General features: G+C 46.5%; 1 protein-coding gene across 1 annotated transcript in view; it reads left to right on the top strand.

The window, feature by feature from the left end:
* Positions 1 to 5,024: 5,024 nt before the first annotated feature.
* Positions 5,025 to 23,947, top strand: part of LOC147669095 (organic solute transporter subunit alpha-like) — an 83,388-nt gene continuing 64,465 nt past the window's right edge. The window contains exon 1 of the mRNA XM_086948231.1: positions 5,025 to 5,174. Coding sequence (XP_086804357.1) covers positions 5,140 to 5,174 — 35 coding nt within the window. The 5' untranslated portion in view covers positions 5,025 to 5,139. The remainder of the gene's footprint in view (positions 5,175 to 23,947) is intronic.

Raw genomic sequence — 23,947 nt, 5'->3', positions numbered from 1 at the left:
GCATTTAAAGCTGAGGTTTAAAGTTCCCTTGTTGGTTCTAGCAACTTTTTCAGAGCTGTTGATTTGAATTACATGGGAGTCCCACAGCTTCATGGAACACACACTGCCTCCAGACAGTGTAGTATGTTCCTCAAGTCACAGGCAGCCACGAAGCAGGGCTTTGAGGCGGTGCTCTTTAACCACATGGCTGCTAGGCGTTTTCCCGTTCTGCGCTAAAAAATATAAAACACCATAAATCATGACGAGCCGGCCTTGTCATCCGCGCACGGCAGGTAAGCGCCATGACGAGCCCAGCTCGTCATTAGCTTCGAAGGGGTTAACCCTTTGGGGGACATATGGGATCCAAAGACATGGTGGGGCTGGTGTACGAACCGTCTGCGCCACCCTGGAGAGATATTCACAATGGTTTAAAATCTTTTACATTATAATGAGCCCAGATGTCATACTGATCTGGCTTTCTCTGGATGGGTGCAACTGTTTTACATTAAGCCACCACTGACACACGGATCATTTCATCCAAACTGTTTATTTAATAAAGTTGTGTCAAATAATTTCAACGATGAAGTCTGTTGCCTCCGTCAGTGATGTTATCGATTAGACTAACCATGTTGAACCTTTAGACATATCCTCCACATAGCTAGGAGGAGCCATGCTACGCGACAAGCCCTGTAGATAGCAGAGGTGGCCTCAGAGATACAGTTCAAAGAAAAATACACAGTTGTGCAACCGAGGTCTGGCCGGGCCATCTCTGCGGTGTTGGTGGCCAGGTGACCTTGCCTTCCCTGCAGTTCTTTACTCTTGGTTCAGTAAATCTCCAAAAGCAAGAGCCGCCCCTATGAGAATGCCTACTTAGAGACCCCAAGCCTGTACAAGAGTGCAATCCAGCCCCCCTTATTTTTATAGATCACCTCTATGTCAGCAAAGTGAGAGCTCTGTTAGCATCAGAACGCCTCTGTGGTATTCATGGTGTACCGCAGAGCGGCCGAATTGCAAGCATTCCTCCATCACCTTTTGTGTGTTTGATGTACCGCCCTAAGTAGCCGAGAGAATGACCATACGTGGGTCCCGTGCGCACTCGGCCGCTGGAGCTAAGCTGCACCTGACAGACAAGCTCCAATCAGGACTAAACCAATCTTGGTTTGCCTCTATTCTGGTTCAGAGAGCACCTGGCTTGGCAGTTCGGGCTGGACTGTTCTTACTGGAGCAGAGTCAAGGCTGATTTGCATATCATGGCTGGATCCAGACTGAGGTGGCATGGTGGGGAAAGGAACATTTGGGTTGGTGTGCTACCCTGAGCAAGTGCCATCACCTTTTTTGTGTTTAATGTTTATTTATTTAATAAGTTTTATATAGCGCGAGCAAGACCCCGAAGAGTATCAGAGCGCTTCACATTAATGGGAAGGGGAAACAAAGGAGGGGAATGTTGAGGTAAGGGAGGCTAACATGTTAAGCTAGTACGATTGTACATAAATGTGAGCAAAACAAAATAATTAAATACAAAACTGTAAGACACAGCATTACATAATAGGTAAGGCAATGAATCAAAGACATTATTACTTGATTTAAAAAAAAAACAAATTAAAAAACTGACACTTCGAAAACAAACCAGACATGGACAAATTAAGGCAGGAACTTGTTCATTAGGATGGTTTTTACTTCTTTTTTGAACACCACCGTGTAGGGGATTCTGCGAATTTCCGGTGGGAGAGAGTTCCAGATCTTGGGTGCTACGCCAGAGAATGTTCACATACACACTTCTGCTGTCTACTCCTTTTCAGAGTATGATCAGTTTTTTTGATGTAACTGAAAAGGGCTGAGGTATAGAGAGGCAGAAAGTGGTTCGCCCACAGTCACTCATTAGTGGCCCAGGGAGGAGGCCTGGATTGGAGCTTGTGGTTTCTCCCTGAAGCAGTCAGCAATTTCACCAGTCAACTACACACACGCCTTTACCCAGTCTTTACCCCACGCACACAGCTGCGCACAAACTATGATGTATCAGCACTTTGCTCTAGTCCAGAATTACACAAAGTGATGCACAGTGGCAGAAAGTCTTTCTAATATATTAATTTCTAATCACAATGTTTTTTTAAAGTAACAAAAATAGCGCTTTGTGCAGCGTTGCGCTCTTTTGCGTCAAAGGGGCGTTCCTTGGGTGTTCCCACACTGCCACACACATGATTTTTGACACAAAGCGAAGGGAGAAGATTCAGTGCTTAATTTGTAAATAAAGAAGTGCAGGTGCTGAAAATGTTGCCAAGGAGGCCACAGCTCACTTCGTCCTCCCGTGCGCCCCGCTTTCAACACTCTCACTGCCTCAGTCTCTGTCTTCTAACCTAGATCTGTTGTCTGTCCCCTAAGTCTTTGCTCTAAGAGTATATCTTCACACCTCTCTAATTGTTTTCTATCACCTTTGTCACACCTGGTGTGTTACCTTATTCCCTGTATTTCTGATTTGCCCTCTATTCATTCTAGCCCTGCCCCTTTTTCCTCTTCACTTTTATCCATGCTCTGCTCTCTCTCCTCGATCTTGGCTCTTTACTATCACTCTTCTAGCAGTGATTAGCTGTGTCTCCGTTTTATCATTTGTCTGCTTTATTCCTCTGTCCTGTCCTCTAAATCCTTTCATTCTATCTTCTCTCTTCTTAATGCTCTCTTCTTCACATCATGGCTGCTTTCTCTTTGTATCTGATTTGCTCTCCTTTTCTTCCACTTAGCTCTGTCTTATCTCTCTCTCCTCTCCTGTTGTTTCTTTCTCCTCTTTACTCCTACTCTCTCTCATCTATAACACTCCTGATGCCCGTGACCCCTGCTGTCAGCCTGTACATGTCCCTGCTATTTTGAACTCTGCATTTTCCTGTTGTCATTCCTAAAGAAGTGGAAGCTGGCATGTTTTACTCTCTGACCTAAACCGAGTGCAAAAACAAAATGTACACCAAAGGAAAATGCATTTTTGCAAATATTAATCAGTGCAGTATGACTGGGCTTATTGCGGAACAGGTGGCTGCTTGAGCACAGCAGGTGATGTCACTGCTAGTGCTGCCTGTAATTAGTAGGTCCAGGGATGGCGACGGCATCGGCACCCACTGCTCAGCTTGCTGTGACCCTGCCTGCTACTGCACAGGCATAGTCCCCAGCCGTAATGCTGCCAATGCCGGTAAGTATGGCTGTGGTGCCTACTGGTCCCATGCACGCTCAGCAATTACCATCCTGGGGTGCAGCGCACAGATTCTACAGGTGACGCCATGGCGCACCAAAGTTGTGTTGGGCCACAGACGCCTCGAGCACGTTGAGGATAGCAGCAATGCAGGGCTGCCGGATATGTTGATCTGGCTACGCAACAAGTGGAAAGTCCACACTTACTTTCATTTATTCTTCCTCAAGAGCCCTCACTCCCAAGTTCCAAATGCACTCTCATGGCTTCCTTGCCACAACTCCGTCATAAGCCAGCCCCCAGCTACAATTATCCAATGGGAGTCTTAGGCTCAGGCAGTGCAGCAGACAAGGGGAATAGGATGCAAGCCATAGTTTGTCGATGATTTATTGTATTTGTGATCGACGTGATGACATAATCACTAACGTGGTGATACACAATCATGCCTGCCTGGACAGGCACATGCTGGTCTGTCTATAAACATTTACCAGCCAGTCACCCTGCAATGTAAGTTATTCTTTTTATTTTGATTTTGAACAATTAATATTGAGACCACCACCTTCAGGGTCAGAAATTGTAGCCCCGGCCCTGTGAAAGAAGTGCCGGTGCTGAGCACCTGAAAGCATCTGCTCAAATTAAGCACTGAGAAGATTTACAATATACCGGAAGATTCTTAAAGTTTGTAGATGATGCAGAGGGGAAATTAGCTAAATGTGCACAGTCAAAGGCTTTCCCTTCTTATCATCCTATTAATTTAGGAACAAAAAACCTGAAAAGGGCAGAAAAATACTCCAAGAGTTGAGTTGCGTCTTCATTAAATGAGCATCTGGAATAATGTGCATGAATTAGGGCTTAGCACTGTCAAGCCTTGGGATGATTTCACAAAAGGCACTTTGCACTTTAAAACCTTATGTGTGGTAAGCTCACATTGTTTAATGCCAGGGGCTACTAATAAGCTGGCCAAGACTCTCCATAGGCCACACCATACCAGTTGTATGGGATTACCCATAGCGCGTAGCATGATTAGCAATCAAAAGAGGAAACAGGGTGCTTTAGGCCAAGCAGAAGTGGTAGACGGATCATGTGTCTTGTAAATGTACTTTACCAGGAGGTTTATTAGGTGGTTTTTTAACTTGATGATGTTGATGTTTTTATCACAGGAATAACCCTTATTTTAATTGTGCTTGTATAAAGTTGTCTAACAGTAATATTATGCATGAAATGTGTACAAATGCATCATATTGTAAGCTTCAAATGCATCATATTGATAGTTTCAAATGCATCATATTGTAAGTTTTTATTAACTGAACAATCATTTTTCACACTATCAAAAAAAGTGTATGTATGTGTAGTCATTCGCAAATGCTGCGGTTATTGCCTGGGGGCACGTATGTGTGGTGTTTGTGTGAGTGCTTGTGCGTGTGTCATGAGTGTATGTCTGTTGCTTGTGTTTGTTGTGTGAGTGCTAGCATGTCTCATGAGTGCATTATGTGTGGTCTTGTCTGTGATGTGTGAGTGCTTGTGCGTGTGTCACAAGTATGTGTGGTGTTTTTGTGTTGCGTGATTGTTTCTACGTGGTGTTTACGTGAGCAGTGTGTATGTTTATGTGTGTTTGTGATGTCTGAGGTGTGTGTGTATGTGTGAGTTATGAACTTGAGCCCCTCCAGCGGTGGCATTGACAGTGGAGGGGGGGGGGGGGGAGAGATGGGTGACCTGTTTGCTGATGCGTAAGAGGCGGCGGTAGAGTTCCCGTACTTTGCTCTTTGGCCGCTGAATACCACAGGATTCATGGAAGGCCCGGCGGGCCGGGGTCATGGCTTCACTCCCAGGGGCGATGAACTCCCAGCCGTGGCCCCGGCCGAGCAAACAGCGGGCTCTGCGCGTGCTGGGACCACCCACCCGGGCCCCAGAGGGCTCACTCTGTGAGAGAGAGGGGCCGGGGAGACACTCCATCCACACCAGAGCGAGAGGGCCCCCCAGGAGGAGACATGGAGGCCACACCGGAGCTGAATCCAGACCCCAGGTGAGCATCCATCGTGGACCAGAAGCAGAGGGGGCGAGGGAGGGGTGGCACCTATGGGCACAGGGTGGCAAAGGGTGTCTACTTCAGGTGAAGACATAAACCAGACCCTAGATGAGCCTCCATCAAGGGCCTGAAGCAGAGAGGGCGAGGGAGGGGTGGCACCTATGGGCACAGGGTGGCAAAGGTGAAGACATGGCAGAGCTGCGACCAGACCCCCAGGTCCTTGTACCTCAAGTGGGGAATAACACAGGTGAAGACATGGCAGAGATGAAACCAGACCCATGGGCCTCGCGCAGAGGAGGCGAGGAAGGGGTGGCACTTGTGGCCACAGGGGTGGCAAAGGATGCCTACTTCAGGTGAAGACATAAACCAGACCCCAGGTGAGCCTCCATCGTGGACCTGAAGCAGAGGGGGCGAGGGAGGGGAGGCTCCTATGGGCACAGGGTGGCAAAGGATGCCTACTTCAGGTGAAGACATAAACCAGACCCCAGGTGAGCCTCCATCGTGGACCTGAAGCAGAGGGGGCGAGGGAGGGGAGGCTCCTATGGGCACAGGGTGGCAAAGGGTGTCTACTTTGGGCGAAGACATGGCAGAGCTGGAACCAGACCCCCAGGTCCTTGTGCGTCAAGTGGGTCTTTCCACAGGTGAGGACATGGCAGAGAAGGAAACAGAACCTAGGTGAGCCTTCCTCATGGGCCTTTTGGAGAGGAGGCGAGGAAGTGGTGGTACTTCTGGGCACAGGGGTGGCAAAGTGTGCCTAATTTAGGTGAAGACATTAACCAGACCCTAGGTCTTGGTTCCGCAAATGGGGCATGCTGCAGGTGAAGACATGGCAAAGATGAAACCAAGACACTAGGTAAACCTTTCTCATGGGCCTCACTGGAAGTATTATTATTATTATTATTAAGTACATTTATTCAGCGCAACAGCTACCTGAAGGTTTCCCGGCGCTAGGAACGTAAAAAGAACAGATATCTCAGTGCAAATGGAAAATATATTGATTAAAAAGCCAAGTTTTTAAATCCTTGCGGAACTTCTGATACTGTGGCTCAGTGCGAAGCAAAAGAGGCATTGAATTCCAGAGGACTGGAGCCAGATGGGAGAAAGAGTAGGTTAGGAAATGGTGTAGTTGTGGACATGGGGTAGCAGAGGGTGCCTACTTCAGGTGTAGACATGGCAGAGATGGAACCAGACCCCCAGGTCCTTGTTTGTCAAGTGAGCTTTCCACAGGTGAAGCCATGGCAGAGAAGGAACCAGACCCTGGGTGAGTTTTTATCATGGGCATCACGCAGAGGAGGCTAGGAAGCGGCGGTAGTTGCGGGGAGAGGGGTGGCAAAGGGAGAATTCCTAATTTCAGGACATGGACCCTTGGAGACACAGGAACGCATTCCTGATCCGATGAGGCTGGCGCCTGAAGAAGGCTGCACGGTGGTGGCACACGGGTGAACAGAGTTGGCACGTTGAGCATACCTCAGGTTAACACATGGCAGAGTTAAAACCACACTCCATGCCCTTCTTCCTCGTGGACCACACCAGAGGTGGCTAAGAGGTTGTTGCGGTGGAGGTTGTGGTGGCAACTGGTGCATCTTTTAAAGTCAAGAAATGAGGCAGCAAGGCAGAACAGAATCCAGACCTCAGGTACGCGTCCTCAATGGGCCCCGTGCCAGAGGAGACTGCCCGGTGATGCATGTGTGGGCAAAGGGGTGGCAAGTGGTGTATGCCCCATGTCAGGGCATGGATCCCATAGTTGACGATGTTGGTCATTGGCCTTACTCCAGGAGGCAGATAAGAGGTTGTGCCACGTGTGGGTGCCGTCGTGGCGAGTGGTGCATAACGCATACTTTTCATGAGGACGTGGCCCCTTCGGCAGTACTGAAACCACTCCATAGGTGCAAGCTCATTATGGGTTTTGGTCCCACCCTGTGGTAGTACAAGTGCACACAGTTGGCCTGGGGCACATACATTAGCCAGGGCTGGATTTCTGATGAGATACTCTGGGTGCAAACCTATCGCCACCGGTACCCCGGATGCTGTGGCCCTTCTGCTCACGAAGGGTAGGAGCCATTGTGGCCACAGTGATGCATCTGTTCAGAGACAGTCAGTAGACTAACAGCGCACCATCATGGGCGAGAGGCCAAAATTGTCTTTAGGGGGAGTAAGGGAGGGTGGTGCTGTCTAAAGTCAGGGTGGGGAGCAGCCAATGTAGTTTGGGTTGGAGGGGTCACTATACCAAGGCTAATTTATCATAAGACCAAAATATTACATTCACTACACCAACTAAAACTACTTTGCCAAGGTAATTAGTTGTGGATTTAGGAATAGTAATTATAAATTACATATATATATATAGTGATAAGAATAGTAAATATGGGCCTGGCTTACAAAATGTTTTAACAGACACAAACTCTTAGATTCAGTAGATTGGAGAGTTTGCAACCACTAAAACACTTTTTTTTAATTTACTGAACCCAATTAAGGATTCCAAAATGGCCTCCTGGCTCGTAGGGACACCTTCCTTCACATAGACAATCTTTAATGGTGTTTTGCTCTTTCAGAATGTAGTCCACGTAGAAAAAGCTCAAACGAGGAGTAAAAAAAGGTATTTCTCCTCATTGCGTCAATCTAACATCTGCTTTTGAAAGGTGTTTGTTTCTGGCGCTGCCTCAGACTTACATTTCCTTGTAAATCTGGGGCAGAGTCAAAAAGCAATGGGTGTCGCGGTGAAACGCCCACAGCAACACCCCTTGCACACCCCTTTCACGCAGATTCCTGCATGAAAGGGGACGATATTTACACAAAAAGTGACTTAACCTACTTTGTAAATAAGGTACCGGGCATGGCGGTGCTGGAAAATCAGTAAAAGTGATGTTCTGGTGGTGCAATCCCCGTGTAAATATGTCCCTTGGTGTTTTCAAACTGTCTATTCTCAATTTTCCAATCATTATTTATCTTCTAAAATGATTTTATTTTATTTTCTAAACGGTCGCGGACCCCCTGAGTCCCAGGGGTCGGCGGACCCCTGCTTAATTTAAATAGCGAGTAGAGTGCAGTTTACAAATTTGTATCCAGCTGCCGGGTGCACGAGCAGTGCTCCTGAAATCTGCTGTCGCAGAAACTGCACGCATTAAGGGCCAGATGCGTCAAATGGTTTTGCCCATTCTGTGTCTATGGGAACATGTGTTCATGCATGTGGCCCCAAGACCACTGCTTGCCCCTGATTTTCAGGGTCACTCCCTGGGTTCAGGGGCTCCTCCTTGAGTGACCAGAGTGCAGATTCTATATAGAGCCACGTGAGCCTGCCTTGTGCTGGGCTAACCTTGCACTTCACTGTCAATGTTGGACTGAAACGAGCAGGGGGTCAAAGGTCATTGGCCTGTGCTAATAAAGTGCCTAAATATCCACCCAATCTGGTTCTTGAAGAAATGAACAGTGAATGCAGTTCAGCCCCAAATGACAGTAAATATATCACTTTGGTCATATAAATCAGAAATAGGAAATGCTCTCTTGAAAATTCTGAAAGAATACATTGGCAGCAGCACCCCATCACGATGATAAATAAGCATTGGCAAAGCTAATATCCCTTTCCTCAGCAAGCTGCTTCAGAATGTATTTTTAAAGCATATTTTTGGACGCATATGTTACAAATCTTAAAAGAAGGAAAAAGGAAACCTGCCAATACCTCAATGTGATGGCAATAAGCTTGCAATAAATATTTGAAGTAAGAAAAAGGATTGCATAAAATTTTATTAGACCAGTATGTAAATGTTTTAGAACGAATATAGAATCCTTTTTTAATTTTAAAATACACAACACTTGAAATTTCATATTCATATATATATAAACAAAGAAAATATACTATTTGCATTGACCTATTGTAACTTAAAAACGTAGGTAAAACACAAACGATAATTACAAAATAAAACAAGCATTGATAAAGCTGTGCATCATCAGCAAAAATATACTTTAGGCAAAAAAAATTACAATGACAGGTACGCACAAGTGTGCATGTATGCACCATGATGCAGTGGCATTCCAGCGGGATGATGTATCTCTGCACGAGTCATCATGGATGAGCGTAGATACAACATGACACAGGAGCCATTTTGTTTATTTTCCTAATTTACCAATCCAAGATGGGAGATTCCATAATATGGTTAAAAGCAAAGAGCCCAGCATCAATTGGCATCTTCCGGGCTCCCAAAAACCCTCAAAAAAGACGGGGGGGTTTCTAGTCGACCACAACAGGAGTGGTTGGGCAGAAGCCAACATGGGTGAGCAACAGAGCAGCTTAAGGCAGAGAGGAGTAAAGAAATACAAATAATAAATAACATTTAAAAAAAAGTTGTGGTAGGGGAAGCGATGGACAAGGTGGGGTGGAAGAACCAACAAGGAGCATGTTAAGTGTGGGTGGTATTTGGAGGGTGCAAGCAGCACACAAGAGAAAGAGCACGAAAACACACTCTCACGAAGAGCTGGAATTGAAAAAAGAGTCAATTGGAGGTGAGCAATGGCTACAAGTCATGGCCATCCAATCAAAGGATGACAGAGAAGGCATGCTCCAAGGGAGGGGGCAAACACAATGGGGGGGGGGGGGAGAAAGCTATCCAATAAGAATCATGCAAAGGAAACTGACAAAAGGCCAATCAGCAGTAAGCAACAAGATAGCCATGTGCCCACTGTAAGTTTTAGTAGGGTCCACATGAAATCTTTGAGAGGCAGTGGAAAGCTATTTGTGGACAAGACCTAAAGAAGATTTTAAAAAATGGAATGAAAAAAAAGCATTGGCCAATCAACCGTGGCACTGACGTGTGCTTCTTTTTAGGCAGATGTGCAAATGTGATAAGGCAAAATGTTGTAACCTGCGGTGCAAGGGAGCTAACACCTGCAAAGGGATGACCAATTGATCCATGCTGTTTGCTCTGGCAGGCAGAAGCAAATTGTGAATGAAAGGTGAACAGACCAGAGGGTGATGCCCCAAAACCCCTCTATGGTTGATTTAATAGATGTATTTGTATTCATGTTTTTTGTATTAGCCAAGGCTGGGGAACAGCTAAAGCTGTTTTTAGGCCAGATCCAAAAGTGAATTCTATCTTCTTAACCTTGGAAAACCTTCAATGTTAATTAAAAGATATATGTAAAATACCTCCCTAAGGAACCTTAATAAAAAGATGAGTTTAATTGTACTTTAAGATCAAAGTGAAGGGAAAAACTTTGCAAGATGAACTTTGAGCACCACAGTGGAAAATGACCTCAAATAATTTCCTTTCTTCCTGTCATTGTCTGTCTCCTTGTTGATTTCAAAACAAGACTCATCAGTAAAGCAGGAGGTGAACCAAATGAGTAAACCTGACAGGCTGGTAACTGCCTAAGCAGATAATATTAGTCAATATATGAAAGTCCTTGAGTTTATTCAATACACTTTATTTTGATTGGAGCTTGTTCACAACTCAGGGTGTAGCTGCATGTTTTCACCAGATATGTAATTATGAATCCACAGTAGTCTGGTGAGAAAACCCAATGCTTCTTCTTTCTCCAGCAAGTGTTGTAAGTCATAGAATTCAACATTCTCTATAACAAAGCACTTGGATAGAACTCTTCCCTTCTTCTCCGGGATTTGACATCTGACACGTGTTTCGCTCACAGGACTGCAAGTGAATCATGTAAGCTTTTTCAAGGCTTCCAGCAATATTTCTTCTGTATTCAGTTTCAAAATATCCTTAACAATGGGGGCCCTTAGTGTTCAGAAACAGTATTTACTGTCTCTTCTTGGGACCAGCAACTACAGGTCATAAGGAGAATATTTTGGTTTACACTTATTTAAAAGTCTCTTATGGATATTTTGAAACTTGACACAGCAGAAATATTGTTTAAATCCGTGGGCAAGCTTAGATGCTTTGCTTTATTTATAGAACATAATTATAAGAATGATGTGGATTAAACTCCTAAAGTTTCACACCATTCCCTTCTGTCCTCTGGCCTTCCATTTTGCATGAGCTCTTGTGCTTGCTGCTTACCTAGAAGATTGTTCAGTCTACTGACTATTTAGGTCTGGCCAGACAGCTTTAGCGGTCTGGAGATGCATTGCTTCATTTCCAATAAGTGCATTGGGCCAAAGTTTTTCTTAGAAGTTTACACCAGTGCTTCCAAACACACTGATGAACACACCAAAACTGCCTAGATTTGCCTGTACCTAATGACTCTTTCTTCCACCATCCAACACTTCTAGTCTATTTTTCTCACTGTTGCAGACTCTTTTTATCCCAATATCCTCCTTTTGTCACTGTTCCCCTTTCTTCCTCTTCCTCCTTCTTTCTCTCTTTTCTGCCTTTCTGTCTTGCTCTGGGTCAAAGTCTGATGATGCAAAACAAGATTGGTCCGCCCAAAATGAGTGGTGGTACCGGCCAAATAAACAAATTAGGCACTGGTGGGCCTCTTGGAATGGGTACCAGAATATTGTGACCAAAATATTGTCTGACTAAAATATGACGTCCTAAATTTCTTTAATAAAATATTGGATTATTCAAGATTGCAATACAAAATCTATACCCAGAGAGTCAATATTTGTGCAAATATTTAGGGCAAAGAGGATGTGAGGTATCCAACAGCCACTTGAGTTAGATACCTCGACATTGGAAACTTCAGGTTTTTGGTACCAGATTTTTAAAGTCGGATGACGCTAAGTTGGATATCAGACCGACAGGTGTGAAATCGAACAATGTTGCACCTTGATACTTACTGTAGGTGTCACTGATTTTGATGACGATCCTTATATAGGTTTCGCCAAAATGTAAATATTGCAATGTGAATGTAAGAGATGATGTAGAAATAATCCACATCCTTGGGTTTGATACCGTGGAGTATTGCTCTGTCTATTTTCCCACCTGAACAATGGCATGTAAATGCCTATTGAGGGAAGGTTGTTTCATCTGGGAGAAATAACCTCTGAGCGGATGGTCTGTGACAGACTGGTGATGCGACCACACTGTACAGTTCTCCCTGTACTCGGCTTCAGGAGCAGCCGTACTAAACAATAAAGTGAATCTATATCTCATTCGTCAGCCCCACCTGCACTCCCTACTAATACCCCTTTCACGCGGGAAACATCCTTTACAACACGGTTATTACACCGCAATGCTGTTACATCGCGGTCATTACAACGACCGCATGTAACAATGCTATACCATTACAACGCAAGTCTTTACATCGACTTGCGCTAGATGGCATGCTAACATTAAAAATGGTGTAGTTTACTATCCCAACACCTTCCCTACTGATAAGTGGACTGGAGTTGGAATAGTAAATTACCCTTTTTTAATGTTAGCACGCCACCTACCGCAAGTCGATGTAAAGACTTGCGTTGTAAAGGCATAGCGTAGCAACATGCAGTCGTTGTAACGACTGCGACGTAACAGCACGCGTTGTAATAACACGCGTTGTTACGTCATACATCCCTTTCATGCTGCAATAAAAATACACTGTTAGAAAGAAGTGCAATGGATCACGCAAAACTCCAGACATGTGATGTGGCACAACTCCATGACCGGCAATCTTTGGGGTTTCCCTGATTGGATTTGACTGATAACAATTTGACAAAAACATATCTTTTAGACTAAGAAAAAGACTTTTGGATCAGTTTCACAGACCCTTGGGATACTTCACAAACTGTACCCAAGAGAACTGAGATCTTTAGACCCAGTATTAACCCAGTGTTGAAGTGCCCCTCTGCATCATCTAGGCCAGGGGTCTTCAAACTGGGGGCTGGGCCTCCCTAGGCAGTCCTTAAGTGATCTCAGGGGGCGCCAGGCTCTGGCCAAAAGAAGCATTATGCTGATAACAGTACTTTATTTTAAGAGGAAAAAAAAGAGCGTCAGTAAGCCGCTCTGTAATGAACCATCAATAACATCTTTTTTCATTTTTATCCTAGCTGGAAGTATGGAAGGGACTTCAAATATTCCTTCAAACTCCCACCCCTATTTCTAATAATCATACTGCGGATACTTCTACACGTTAGTAAGGACTGCCTGACCAGAATAGTATGTTTGCAAAAACAACAGTTGATGGACAGAATGCAGAACAGTGTCATACATTCACCCCAGTACAGAGATCTGGGCCTAAATCCATCGTTTTTTTGCACTCCACACCACCCCAGTTCAGACATAGCCATATGCAAATCAGCCTTGACCCTGTGCCTCATGGGAGAAGTCCAGCCCGAACTGCCAAGCCATGTCTTTTCTGGACCGGAATCAAGCATCCTAGGACCGGTTTCTGGCTATCAGCCGTCATCAGCCAGGATAGCTTGACTCCAGTGGTATGGAGAGCATGGAACTCACGTCTGAGCATACCCATCCCACTCGGGGTGACAAATGCAAAAACAAGAGTTGATGGACAGAATGCAGAACAATGAAATGCCAGAAACCGGTCCTCAGAAGCTTGTTTCGGTCCAGGGAAAACATGGCTTGGTAGTTCGGGCTGGACTGTTCCCATGAGGCACAGGGTCAGACTGATTTGCATATGGCCATGTCTGAACTAGGGTGGCAGAGTGGGCTAAAGAACGGTGATGGATTAAACCCAGATCTGTTGACTGGGTGTGAGTGTTTGATTGGTTCAGATGCTCCGTCCATCACCACCCCCTTTTGTACCGCTTTGTTCGCCATAAGTTGGCAGGGTATGCTCAGACGTGAGTCCCTTGCTCACTTTGCCACTGGATTCAAGCAAGCCGGGCTGAAGACGGCTGAAATGCCAGAAACCGGTCCTCAGAAGCTTGTTTCCGGTCCAGGGAAGACATGGCTTGGTAGTTCGGGCTGGACTGTTCCAATGAGGCACAGGGTCAGACTGATTTGCATATGGCCATGTCTGAACTGGGGTGGCAGAGTGGGCTAAAGAACGGTGAGGGATTAAACCCAGATCTGTTGACTGGGTGTGAGTGTTTGATTGGTTCAGATGTTCCGTCCATTACCACCCCCTGTTGTACAGAATAGTATGTTTGGCAATCATGTATTCGATTGCATTTTTAAAACAGTAACAGAACTTGGGGCTGAGGTATCCCAGCCGCGCCTTTTCAGAAAAGACGGGACTTGCCCAGATTAGGTACCATTTCCTGCTCAGAGAAGTTACAAGTCAGTCAAAGCTGTTGAGCAAGAGCTATTATGACTGCAATTCAACCTCCTTGGATAACCTTCCCTGGCATCGTAAAAAGTACCAAGCCTGAGCTACAAAACAAGATGAAAAATGTGCACCAGCTGGCGAGTCCCAAACATTGGCAGTAGTTCCAACTGTAAATTAGCCGGTCTTGTGAAATTCTCATATATATGTGGAGCACCAAAACGTTCACTCTTTCCACAGATCATAAGCCTAGAACTACCTGATGATTTCATTCCACTTGCGTACCTTTAATTATGTCCTTTTCTACAACGCATGAGGGCATTCTGGGAGTTGTAGTCTTGGGGCAGCCCAATTCAAAACAATGATTTGTGAATCAAAGGAGAAGGCCTGGAAAAGGTTACTCCCAGAGACATGGACTCATCAGGTCACTCAACTCAACCCCAAGAACTTACTTAAAATCAAGTAACAAAAGTGCTAATTGTATGTGAATTATCCTTCCACTCTCCACAGTGTTGAACAGCAAAGGGTGTAGTCTTTTTTCAAAAATAGGTAAAGCCAATGGTCTGAGGCATGTTTGTGCTCTGAAGAACATTTGCAAGAGTAAAGTTCAATCCTAGTTCCTAGATTTAGAAAATAAGGGCTTTCACCATCCGACATTAGGTCTTCAAACATAAAACTGGCTTCTTTGTGGCTGCATTTTATAAATTCACAAGTCGTGGGTTAGCAGGTCTTTAATAACTGTTCCTGTGTGGGTTAACCAGCAAAAATGCATTAACACCCTAAATACATGTAGGTTTGTGGGTATGCACCTGTGGGTTACAGGTAGGACATGTATTCACGGATGCTGTGTTACTTGACAGCCAGGGCATGGAGCCCACTTCGGGGAGGTTCTCTGTCATCCGTAAGTCTACACATGCATGGTATAAACTAAAAATGGAAATTTTAACCATACATTACGTTATCTCGAAACTCCATTGACCAGACTCTAACCAAAAACCTGTCCTTTCAACAACACTCATATGCAGAGTCCACATATCACACTACCAAACTACACAGCTGACACAGACACAACAAACTCCCTCACTTTCTCCATGTTCGATGAGCAACATATACAACAGCAGAAGGACAACACACTCCTCCACGCTCTACACACTCATGCACAAAAGTGCAGCCCGTCACTCCCACACGCCCAAAAAACAGTCATGTTAACTGGCCAGACCCAAATGAAGAGGATCCAGGCTGAAGTATGAATGAATGAATGAAAGAGTATTTATATAGCGCCAGACTACCCGGAGGCCTCGTAGCGCTTCGTATGCACTTAATGAGTCCCCCCAAGCCTCAGGAAAATGAACGAAAAAAGTGGTGGCATCTTCCAAACACAACGATTACAGCCTCCGGCAGAACAATTATTGACATAACACAACTATCAAACACTAGAGCACTCCAACAACACAACCATTTAATCCTGACCATGTCAGCAGGTAAAGAAGAACTCAGCTAAAAGCACTAGAGCTACATCAAATATTAACATTCAAACATAATAGTGACCAACTTCATTACATGGGAACTGGATAAGACAACAACATCACAAATGTTCTCCACATCCTGTAAAACACACCTGTCAAATCTTCCCATTTGTACAGAATGACAACTCAAGCGAAACTCGTGGCATCACCCACAACACTCAAGCGAAATGTGTGACTATCACCTCCAACAACACAGGGTATTAAACTTCCTCACATGTTCACTCCACGAGGTACTTCCACTTGCAACCTTTCATGACATAGTATTACTCTCACCCCATATCTCCCCACATCTCACCCGAGACGTACTCCACCAGACAATTACTCACAACAGGGTACTACTGTTCCTCAACTTCACATACCATGGGGTACTACCCACATTAACTACTTGCGGCAGGGACTGCTCCTTACCCAGTCCGCACACACACACACACAGTACAACACTTGTGTCTCTCATCGCAAGGTACCACTGTGCCTTTTGGCTACCGCAACAGCAGGCAGGTCCTATCACTGCTCCTTCCACCCCAATGGTTCCGCGAACCTAAATTCCACTCCATACCACATGCAACATTCACTCACAGCATTCCTGACGCAAGCTCAGGCATTCAGGGACTGAGGACACACAGGAAACCACAGTTAGGTTAGAAATAGTTGTCAAGAATTTGTAAAACTTAAAGACTAGCCTGCAGAAGGAGGGCCTGGCTCTTGCACAAAGAACATTTGGGGAATGTACTGGCAGCTGTGCGTTTATGTACACATCAAATCAATATCCTCGCTCCACAGGATGAAAGATCACTTTAAGTAGCAGGTGATGACTTCCAGTGCAAGGATTTGATAGCAGATGCAGTGATAAATGGCACATCTGTAAGCACCATTTCAGCATCTTAGACTGATAATATTTAAAGACCACTTTACATTGGGGCTGGTGAGCTTCCAAGGTGTACAAAAAATAAAATTTTCAGACCTAACAGATTTTGTTCTGTAAGTGATCCTAAGAATTTCACAATAAACATAACTGCTTATGTGCTTGTATATGTGGGATAGTAGCAAAACCTGTCCTACCTTTTAATTATAAAGCCAGAAATTCTAGAAAAGTCATCCATAATTCTAAAAAGAATCAAGATTCGTTAAGCAAAACATTTTAATAAAATAACAATTTAATTTCAGTATTATTATATCAATGCTGTTTCAGGTATTCCTGCGTCGGGTGTGAGAAGTTTATCCTGGCTTTTTTTGGGCTGGCCTGTCTGGCAGTACAGCTCTCTGCAACATCTCTTGTTACCATTTTTTTAGAATACATGTAGAGTAAGCTTTGACTTCCCGGGATAGATTGTTTTGCCTGTCTCACTTCCCTGCTCCATGCTCAATGGCTTTACTCCATTTGCTTGTTTTTGACCATCCCAGGGTCTTACAGTGTTTAATTGGATGAGGTAGCCTTCCGCTGCTGACATCAGACCTTGCTTTGCAGTGCCTGGGGGGGACTATTTTCTCTCCTTCTCTCCCTTTGCTCATCCACCCCAAGTCCTCCTCTCTTCCACATCCTTTCATCCCTCACCACGCATACTCCTGCTTCTGAACTCCTTTTTAAAAAAACGTTTTGTCGTCCAGATGGCTGCTTGAAAGCATACATGTCCACTGTGGCCATCTTTGAACAGCATTTCTTACAACATTTAGAATGCATTCAAAAATGGCCGCAGCGTGTGCATGCACATCCGCGGAAGTCATCTTTTAGTGCATTTAGTAATGTTTTAAAACAGAGATGGCAGCTGTGGACATACTCACATTTGTGTTGGATATCTAAAGAAAAAAAACATTAAAACAGCCAGTAGGTTTCGGTACCAAGACTTATTGGCATTGTCTATGCTTGTTGTTTTATATTTTTACTGCAGAAATCTTTTGTAAGGTTTCAAGGAAGACTCGCATGACACTTGCTGGAACACTTAAGATTCAGTGTAGTAGCTTATCGAGTGCTCAGAATGGTCCACCTCTCGATAGCCTCAAGTCTGTATGCTATGATAGTGTAGAGTATTGAGGTGATCCAGCGAGGAGAAGGAAGGGGGGAGGGGGGCAGTTGGGTGGGCGATCTATAGAGAAAAACAAAATACAGGATCAGTGGTTTGTATTTCTAGCAGAACAAATATATTATGTTTATACCAATAGATAGTACCTGAAAGAAAACAATAAAAATCAAGTGTCCAGCTTCTTGTGAAGATCACTGAGGACATACGTGGGCTGTGGGCTTTCACAATGTCAATTGTGATGCTTCTCTGGAAGAACATGAGATAAAGGATTCTTGTTACCTTTTTTTAACCCTCAGACAATAATGATATTGTTATATAATACGGTTCAAGCACCTACCATAACATACCACCCGCCTCGCGTCACAGGGTAAGAGATTACCCAGGAAATATCATGGAAAACCTTGTTAAGGTGGCAAAACAAAGCAAGCAGAATTTTACCACTCCTTCCCAGTGACGTAGCAAGGAGGTGGGAGCAGTCCGCCAGACTGCCCCAGGCAGCACGAGTTTTGGGGGCGGCCCGACCTCCTCCCACACCTTACCTGCTGTCTTGGGGTGGCAATCACCCCTGTCCCCCTGCCCCACCCGACCCGTCTACACTGCGGCCCTCGGTGGCGGCAAACGCAAAGGCCGCAACGAGAGGCCAAAGGGCTAGCTACATCACTGCTCCTTTGACTATCAATGCATTGCATATTCTTATCAATGGGAAAAGAAAAGGAATTGTTGAAAATGCCAAAGCCACAAAGTTATGTTATTCAACAAATACTAAAACCCATATCTGTTGCCTTCCAATCTGAAGGATCTGTGCATGTGGCACTAGTCTCCCTTTAAACAAACATCTTCTGAAACGTAATATATCCAAATAAATACTGATGAAATCACAGCGTAATGATCCTCTTCAGATAACAATCAAAATGGGTTGAAAAGAATCATGTGCTCAAAGCTAAGAGCTCTTCATTTCCTCCTCACAAGGCTGCAGGGAAACACAGGACTCACCAACGGAAAGAAAGAAATGATCTCTTAAAGCAGAAAGGAACTGCATTCCTGATCCACAGCACACACAGTTGCACAAAAAGTATGGTGACCGTGTCACACTCCTGGCAGAACAGACCACCTTCATACAGCACACATGCAGAACTATGGTTAATGCTTAAAAAAACCCTACCGCCACTGCACCGCGCTACTGCAAAACTCTGACTGCTGCTTCAAAACAAATAATCGGTAGTGTGTGGTACCATAATGCGGAAATGCCTTTATAGATGGGCTCTACCCTGCCTTCTCGATGAAGTCACTTATGCTCCTGAAACCGCTCTGACTCATGGGGCGTGTAGTTCCATTGAGGTCCAGCCATTTTACCGGGCAATGTAAGGACTCGTGTTGTTGCGACATAACGAGCCTCAGTATTATTGTTTCTACTCCATTCTGATTCCCCAGAATCCCCGAATCAAGGTTCCTGACAGTGTTTGTAGCCCCCACTTGAGTACCTCTGTGTAGGGCTGTGACACAGTTATACACTAGCATTAGTAAAACAGAAAGATCTGGCTTTAATGGGTGAACCCAGGTTGTTTTCAAGTACCAGAATGCAAAGTAAAAACGAGAACTGGATGACCTGCTCACACGTGCCACGTAAGAGCTCGAGAGCTCTGACACGGGATGCTATCCTGTCAAACACCAAAAGTGTCCTGAAGCTCTAAATCTTTATTGTTGATTTTCAGGAGATCTGGCGCCAGGGGGTAAACATAATGGTGGGGACTTGATGCTTTTCTTGAAGGCCAGCCATAATGTGCCAGCCATAATGTGCTAGTCTTTTGCTGGTGGGAAGGGTATGGCTGCCTACAGCCCACCTCAAGCTAGGCTACCAATCACATTTCATGTAACACCTAATTAACTATTTGATTATGGAAGGTCTTCTGTGTGTGGCTGATTTCCCATCCGTAGGGTGGAGTCAGCACCGAAAGTCCCTCATTGTCGTTGTCCTTCATACTACTCTGTATGTCTGCTCTGTGCTTAAAGTTTGGAAGTAAATTACTGCTAGGTTTTTGAAGTTCTTGTGGTGCTCATTTTTTTTCCAGTGTGTTAAAACATCAGACACTGTAATTGTAACTGCATTTATATAGCGCTTACTACCCCAGATGAGGCGGCAAAGTGTTTTTCGATGAGTAGCACGCTACTCCGGAACCCAAAAAGCCTTAGTGATGAATCAGTAAAGGGAAATATGAAATTAATTTGAGCAGTGGATTTTTTTTTGCATATTTAAATCGCACAAACTCGACCAGAAGGTATTGGAGCACTTTACATGAGCACTGTATTTACATTACACATTCAGGCATAGGGAGATTAAGTGAGTTGTCCAGAATCACAGGATGTGGACACAACCCTGAGGCTCGAACCCTGGTTTCCAGCACCAAAGTCGGCAGTCTAACCGACGGACCACATCCTCTCCCCAGACCAGTGCTTTAAATGGGCCGGGATTTACTGGTACTGAGTACCGGAACTTATTTTCGCCTCAAGAAGAGTACCGGTACTCCATAAAGCAGCAGGGCTCAGGCCCTGAAGTACGGGTAGGTGCAACAGATGGTGCTTGTTGAGGTGCTGCTCCGGCTGGCAACAGCCAGGCAGCCTGTGTTTTTCTGCGCGGTGGTGCTCCTGCACTGCAGTGTTAGGTTCTCATCAGGCGAGCAAGCTCATTAGGATCAAAGGGCTTCAGACACCCCACTCCCTCTCCCCCGTCGTGTGGCAGCCCGGGGATGAGACAGCTTACGGGGCGCGCACACAGCCGCACCCCACTACTTCACAGGTCTTTAAAAGACCGATTGCTTTTTTATGAGGCTTTGTTGTTTCTCACCCCTTCTTAGAGTCCCTGAATCTCGCTGCCTACTTCTGAAAGAACTAGCCCGCCCACCCTCCTGAAATGTGACTTTAGTTGTGGCTCTGTTTCTCATTGGCATTGCGACAAGAATGAGGATATGTTCAGAGGTGCCGAGAGTGGAACTGAAGAACCAGGGTCGAATTCCAACGTCCGCTCATCATCCTGTGGTTCTGGACAACTCCCTTACAGGGGTCTTAAAAAAGTACGCTTTAATGCAGATGTTCTGATTGTATGTAAATCGCTTAAATGCCCATGGCCCAAATTCGCACAATATCAAACTGTCAACAAGCATTGGAAATGCAATAGGTCTCGCACCATTAGAGTTAGTGCTTTTAGAATTGTTTATGGTTATTTTTTGTAAATGTTTAGCATTTTTGTTTCCTGTAGCCAATGCTAAAGTATTACAAATAAAAAAAGCCATAAACATTTCTAAAAGCTCTAACTGAAATGGTCTGAGAACTATTGCACTGTGTGAGGGTGAGGGTGAGTGAGGGTGAGGGTGAGTGAGGGTGAGTGAGGGTGAGGGTGAGTGAGGGTGAGTGAGGGTGAGTGAGGGTGAGTGAGGGTGAGGGGTTGAGGGTGAGTGAGAGTGAGGGTGAGTGAGGGTGAGTGAGGGTGAGGGGTTGAGGTTGAGGGTGAGGTGTTGAGGGTGAGTGAGGGTGAGGGTGAGTGAGGGTGAGGGTGAGTGAGGTGTTGAGGGTGAGTGAGGGTGAGGGTGAGTGAGGGTGAGGGGTTTTGGGCGAGTGAGGGTGAGGGGGAGTAGTTGAGGCTGAGTGAGGGTGAGTGAGAGTGAGGGTGAGTGAGGGGTTGAGGGTGAGGGGTTGAGGGTGAGTGAGTGAGGGTGAGGGGTTGAGGGTGAGTGAGGGTGAGTGAGGGTGAGGGGTTGAGGGTGAGTGAGGATGAGTGAGAGTGAGGGTGAGTGAGGGGTTGAGGGTGAGGGGTTGAGGGTGAGTGAGGGTTTGAGGGTGAGGGGTTGAGGGGGAGGGGTCGAGGGGGAGGGGTTGAGGGTGAGTGAGGGTGAGTGAGTGAGGGTGAGGGGTTGAGGGTGAGTGAGGGTGAGGGGTTGAGGGTGGGTGAGTGAGGGTGAGGGTTTGAGGGTGAGGGGTTGAGGGTGAGTGAGTGAGGGTGAGGGGTTGAGGGTGAGTGAGGGTGAGGGGTTGAGGGTGAGTGAGGTTGAGGGTGGTTGAGTGAGAGTGAGGGGTTGAGGGTGAGGGGTCGAGGGTGAGTGAGTGAGGGTGAGGGGTTGAGGGTGAGTGAGGGTGAGGGTGAGTGAGGGTGAGGGGTTGAGTGTGAGTGAGGATGAGTGAGAGTGAGGGTGAGTGAGGGGTTGAGGGTGAGGGGTTGAGGGTGAGGGGTTGAGGGTGAGTGAGGGTGAGGGTGAGTGAGGGTGAGGGGTTGAGGGTGAGTGAGGGTGAGTGAGGGTGAGTGAGGGTGAGGGGTTGAGGGTGAGTGAGGATGAGTGAGAGTGAGGGTGAGTGAGGGGTTGAGGGTGAGTGAGGGGTTGAGGGTGAGTGATGGTCAGGGTGAGTGAGGGTGAGGGTGGGTGAGGGGTTGAGGGTGAGTGAGGGTGAGTTTGAGGGGTTGAGGGTGAGTGAGGGTGAGGGTGAGTGAGGGTGAGGGTGAGTGAGGGTGAGGGGTTGAGGGTGAGTGAGGGTGAGGGTGAGTGAGGGTGAGGGGTTGAGGGTGAGGGGTTGAGGGTGAGGGGTTGAGGGTGAGGGGTTGAGGGTGAGTGAGTGAGGGTGAGGGGTTGAGGGTGAGTGAGGGTGAGGGGTTGAGGGTGAGTGAGGGTGAGGGGTTGAGGGTGAGGGGTTGAGGGTGAGTGAGGGTGAGGGGTTGAGGGTGAGTGAGGGTGAGGGGTTGAGGGTGAGTGAGGGTGAGGGCGAGTGAGGGTGAGGGGTTGAGGGTGAGGGGTTGAGGGTGAGGGTGAGGGGTTGAGGGTGAGTGAGTGAGGGTGAGTGAGGGTGAGTGAGGGTGAGGGGTTGAGGGGGAGGGGTTGAGGGTGAGTGAGGGTGAGGGGTTGAGGGTGAGTGAGGGTGAGGGGTTGAGGGTGAGTGAGGGTGAGGGTGAGTGAGGGTGAGGGGTTGAGGGTGAGTGAGGGTGAGGGGTTGAGGGTGAGTGAGGGTGAGGGTGAGTGAGGGTGAGGGGTTGAGGGTGAGTGAGGGTGAGGGGTTGAGGGTGAGTGAGGGTGAGTGAGGGTGAGGCTGAGGGGTTGAGGGTGAGTGAGAGTGAGTGAGGGGTTGAGGGTGAGGGGGTGAGGGGTTGAGGGTGAGTGAGGGTGAGTGAGGGTGAGTTTGAGGGGTTGAGGGTGAGTGAGGGTGAGGGTGAGTGAGGGTGAGGGTGAGTGAGGGTGAGTGAGGGTGAGGGGTTGAGGGTGAGGGGTTGAGGGTGAGTGAGGGTGAGTGGCGTCGGTGCGGTGAGAGGCGGATGTGTGGCGACACAACAACAAAGAAGCAGCGAAAACAAAGCAACATATGGCTGGGGAGTTGCAAAGACCGTAAATTAATTATAAAGGGAGGTGAGATAATGAGAGCACGTGCTCAGTCCCCTTGAAGGGGAGGGGGCAATGGCGGGCGCGAGGCAGAGACTGCAGAGTGATGCGAGGCTCCGGCGGGGTGGAGTGTGCCTTACTGGCACTATTGTCTGTTTAACACATTCCCATTGCACATCAAGTTACACCATATCGGTAGTGTTCATATAATGAGAAAAATAGTCAAAGGTACATAGTCTGTGGTGCTAAATGGAAATAATAGATACGAGTGAACCTTCACCACTGTGTACAATCCTCATTGCGTGCCGCAAATGGCAACCGCAGTAAAAAAAATGAAGGAAACTTACATCCAAAATGTTTCACCGTTTTCTACCGGGTTCCCAAAAACAAAACAAGTATTGTCCGTATTGCGGAAACCTGAATGAAGAATAAATGAATATTGGAACAAAATACAGAGAGAGTAAGAGGCAACGAGTAACGGCTTGAGGAGGTGAGGGAAGGGCTAAAGGCAACAATGTCACCGGGTGAAAAAAAAGCGAAAGAGAAAGCAGGGTAACCTGACCCAGGAGGGGGGAGGAGGGAGGAGAAATGCGTCTCGGCCGGAGCAGGGGGCGGAGCAGGGAGAGCGGGCTTTGAAATGTACTTCACACGGCCGGCCGGTCGTGAAACTGAAAGCATGGCCGGCCGGCCGTGAAAGCCTTTGATGCCGCAGGGGGTGGAGCGGCACCAGCTGGGAGAGTAGGCAAGGCAGGCGGCTGGGGGCATGTGCACGC

Source organism: Lissotriton vulgaris, unplaced genomic scaffold (assembly GCF_964263255.1).
Source record: "Lissotriton vulgaris unplaced genomic scaffold, aLisVul1.2 SCAFFOLD_3332, whole genome shotgun sequence".
Classification (NCBI taxonomy): Eukaryota; Metazoa; Chordata; class Amphibia; order Caudata; family Salamandridae; genus Lissotriton; species Lissotriton vulgaris.
This window is presented reverse-complemented; position numbering and strand designations above follow the sequence as displayed.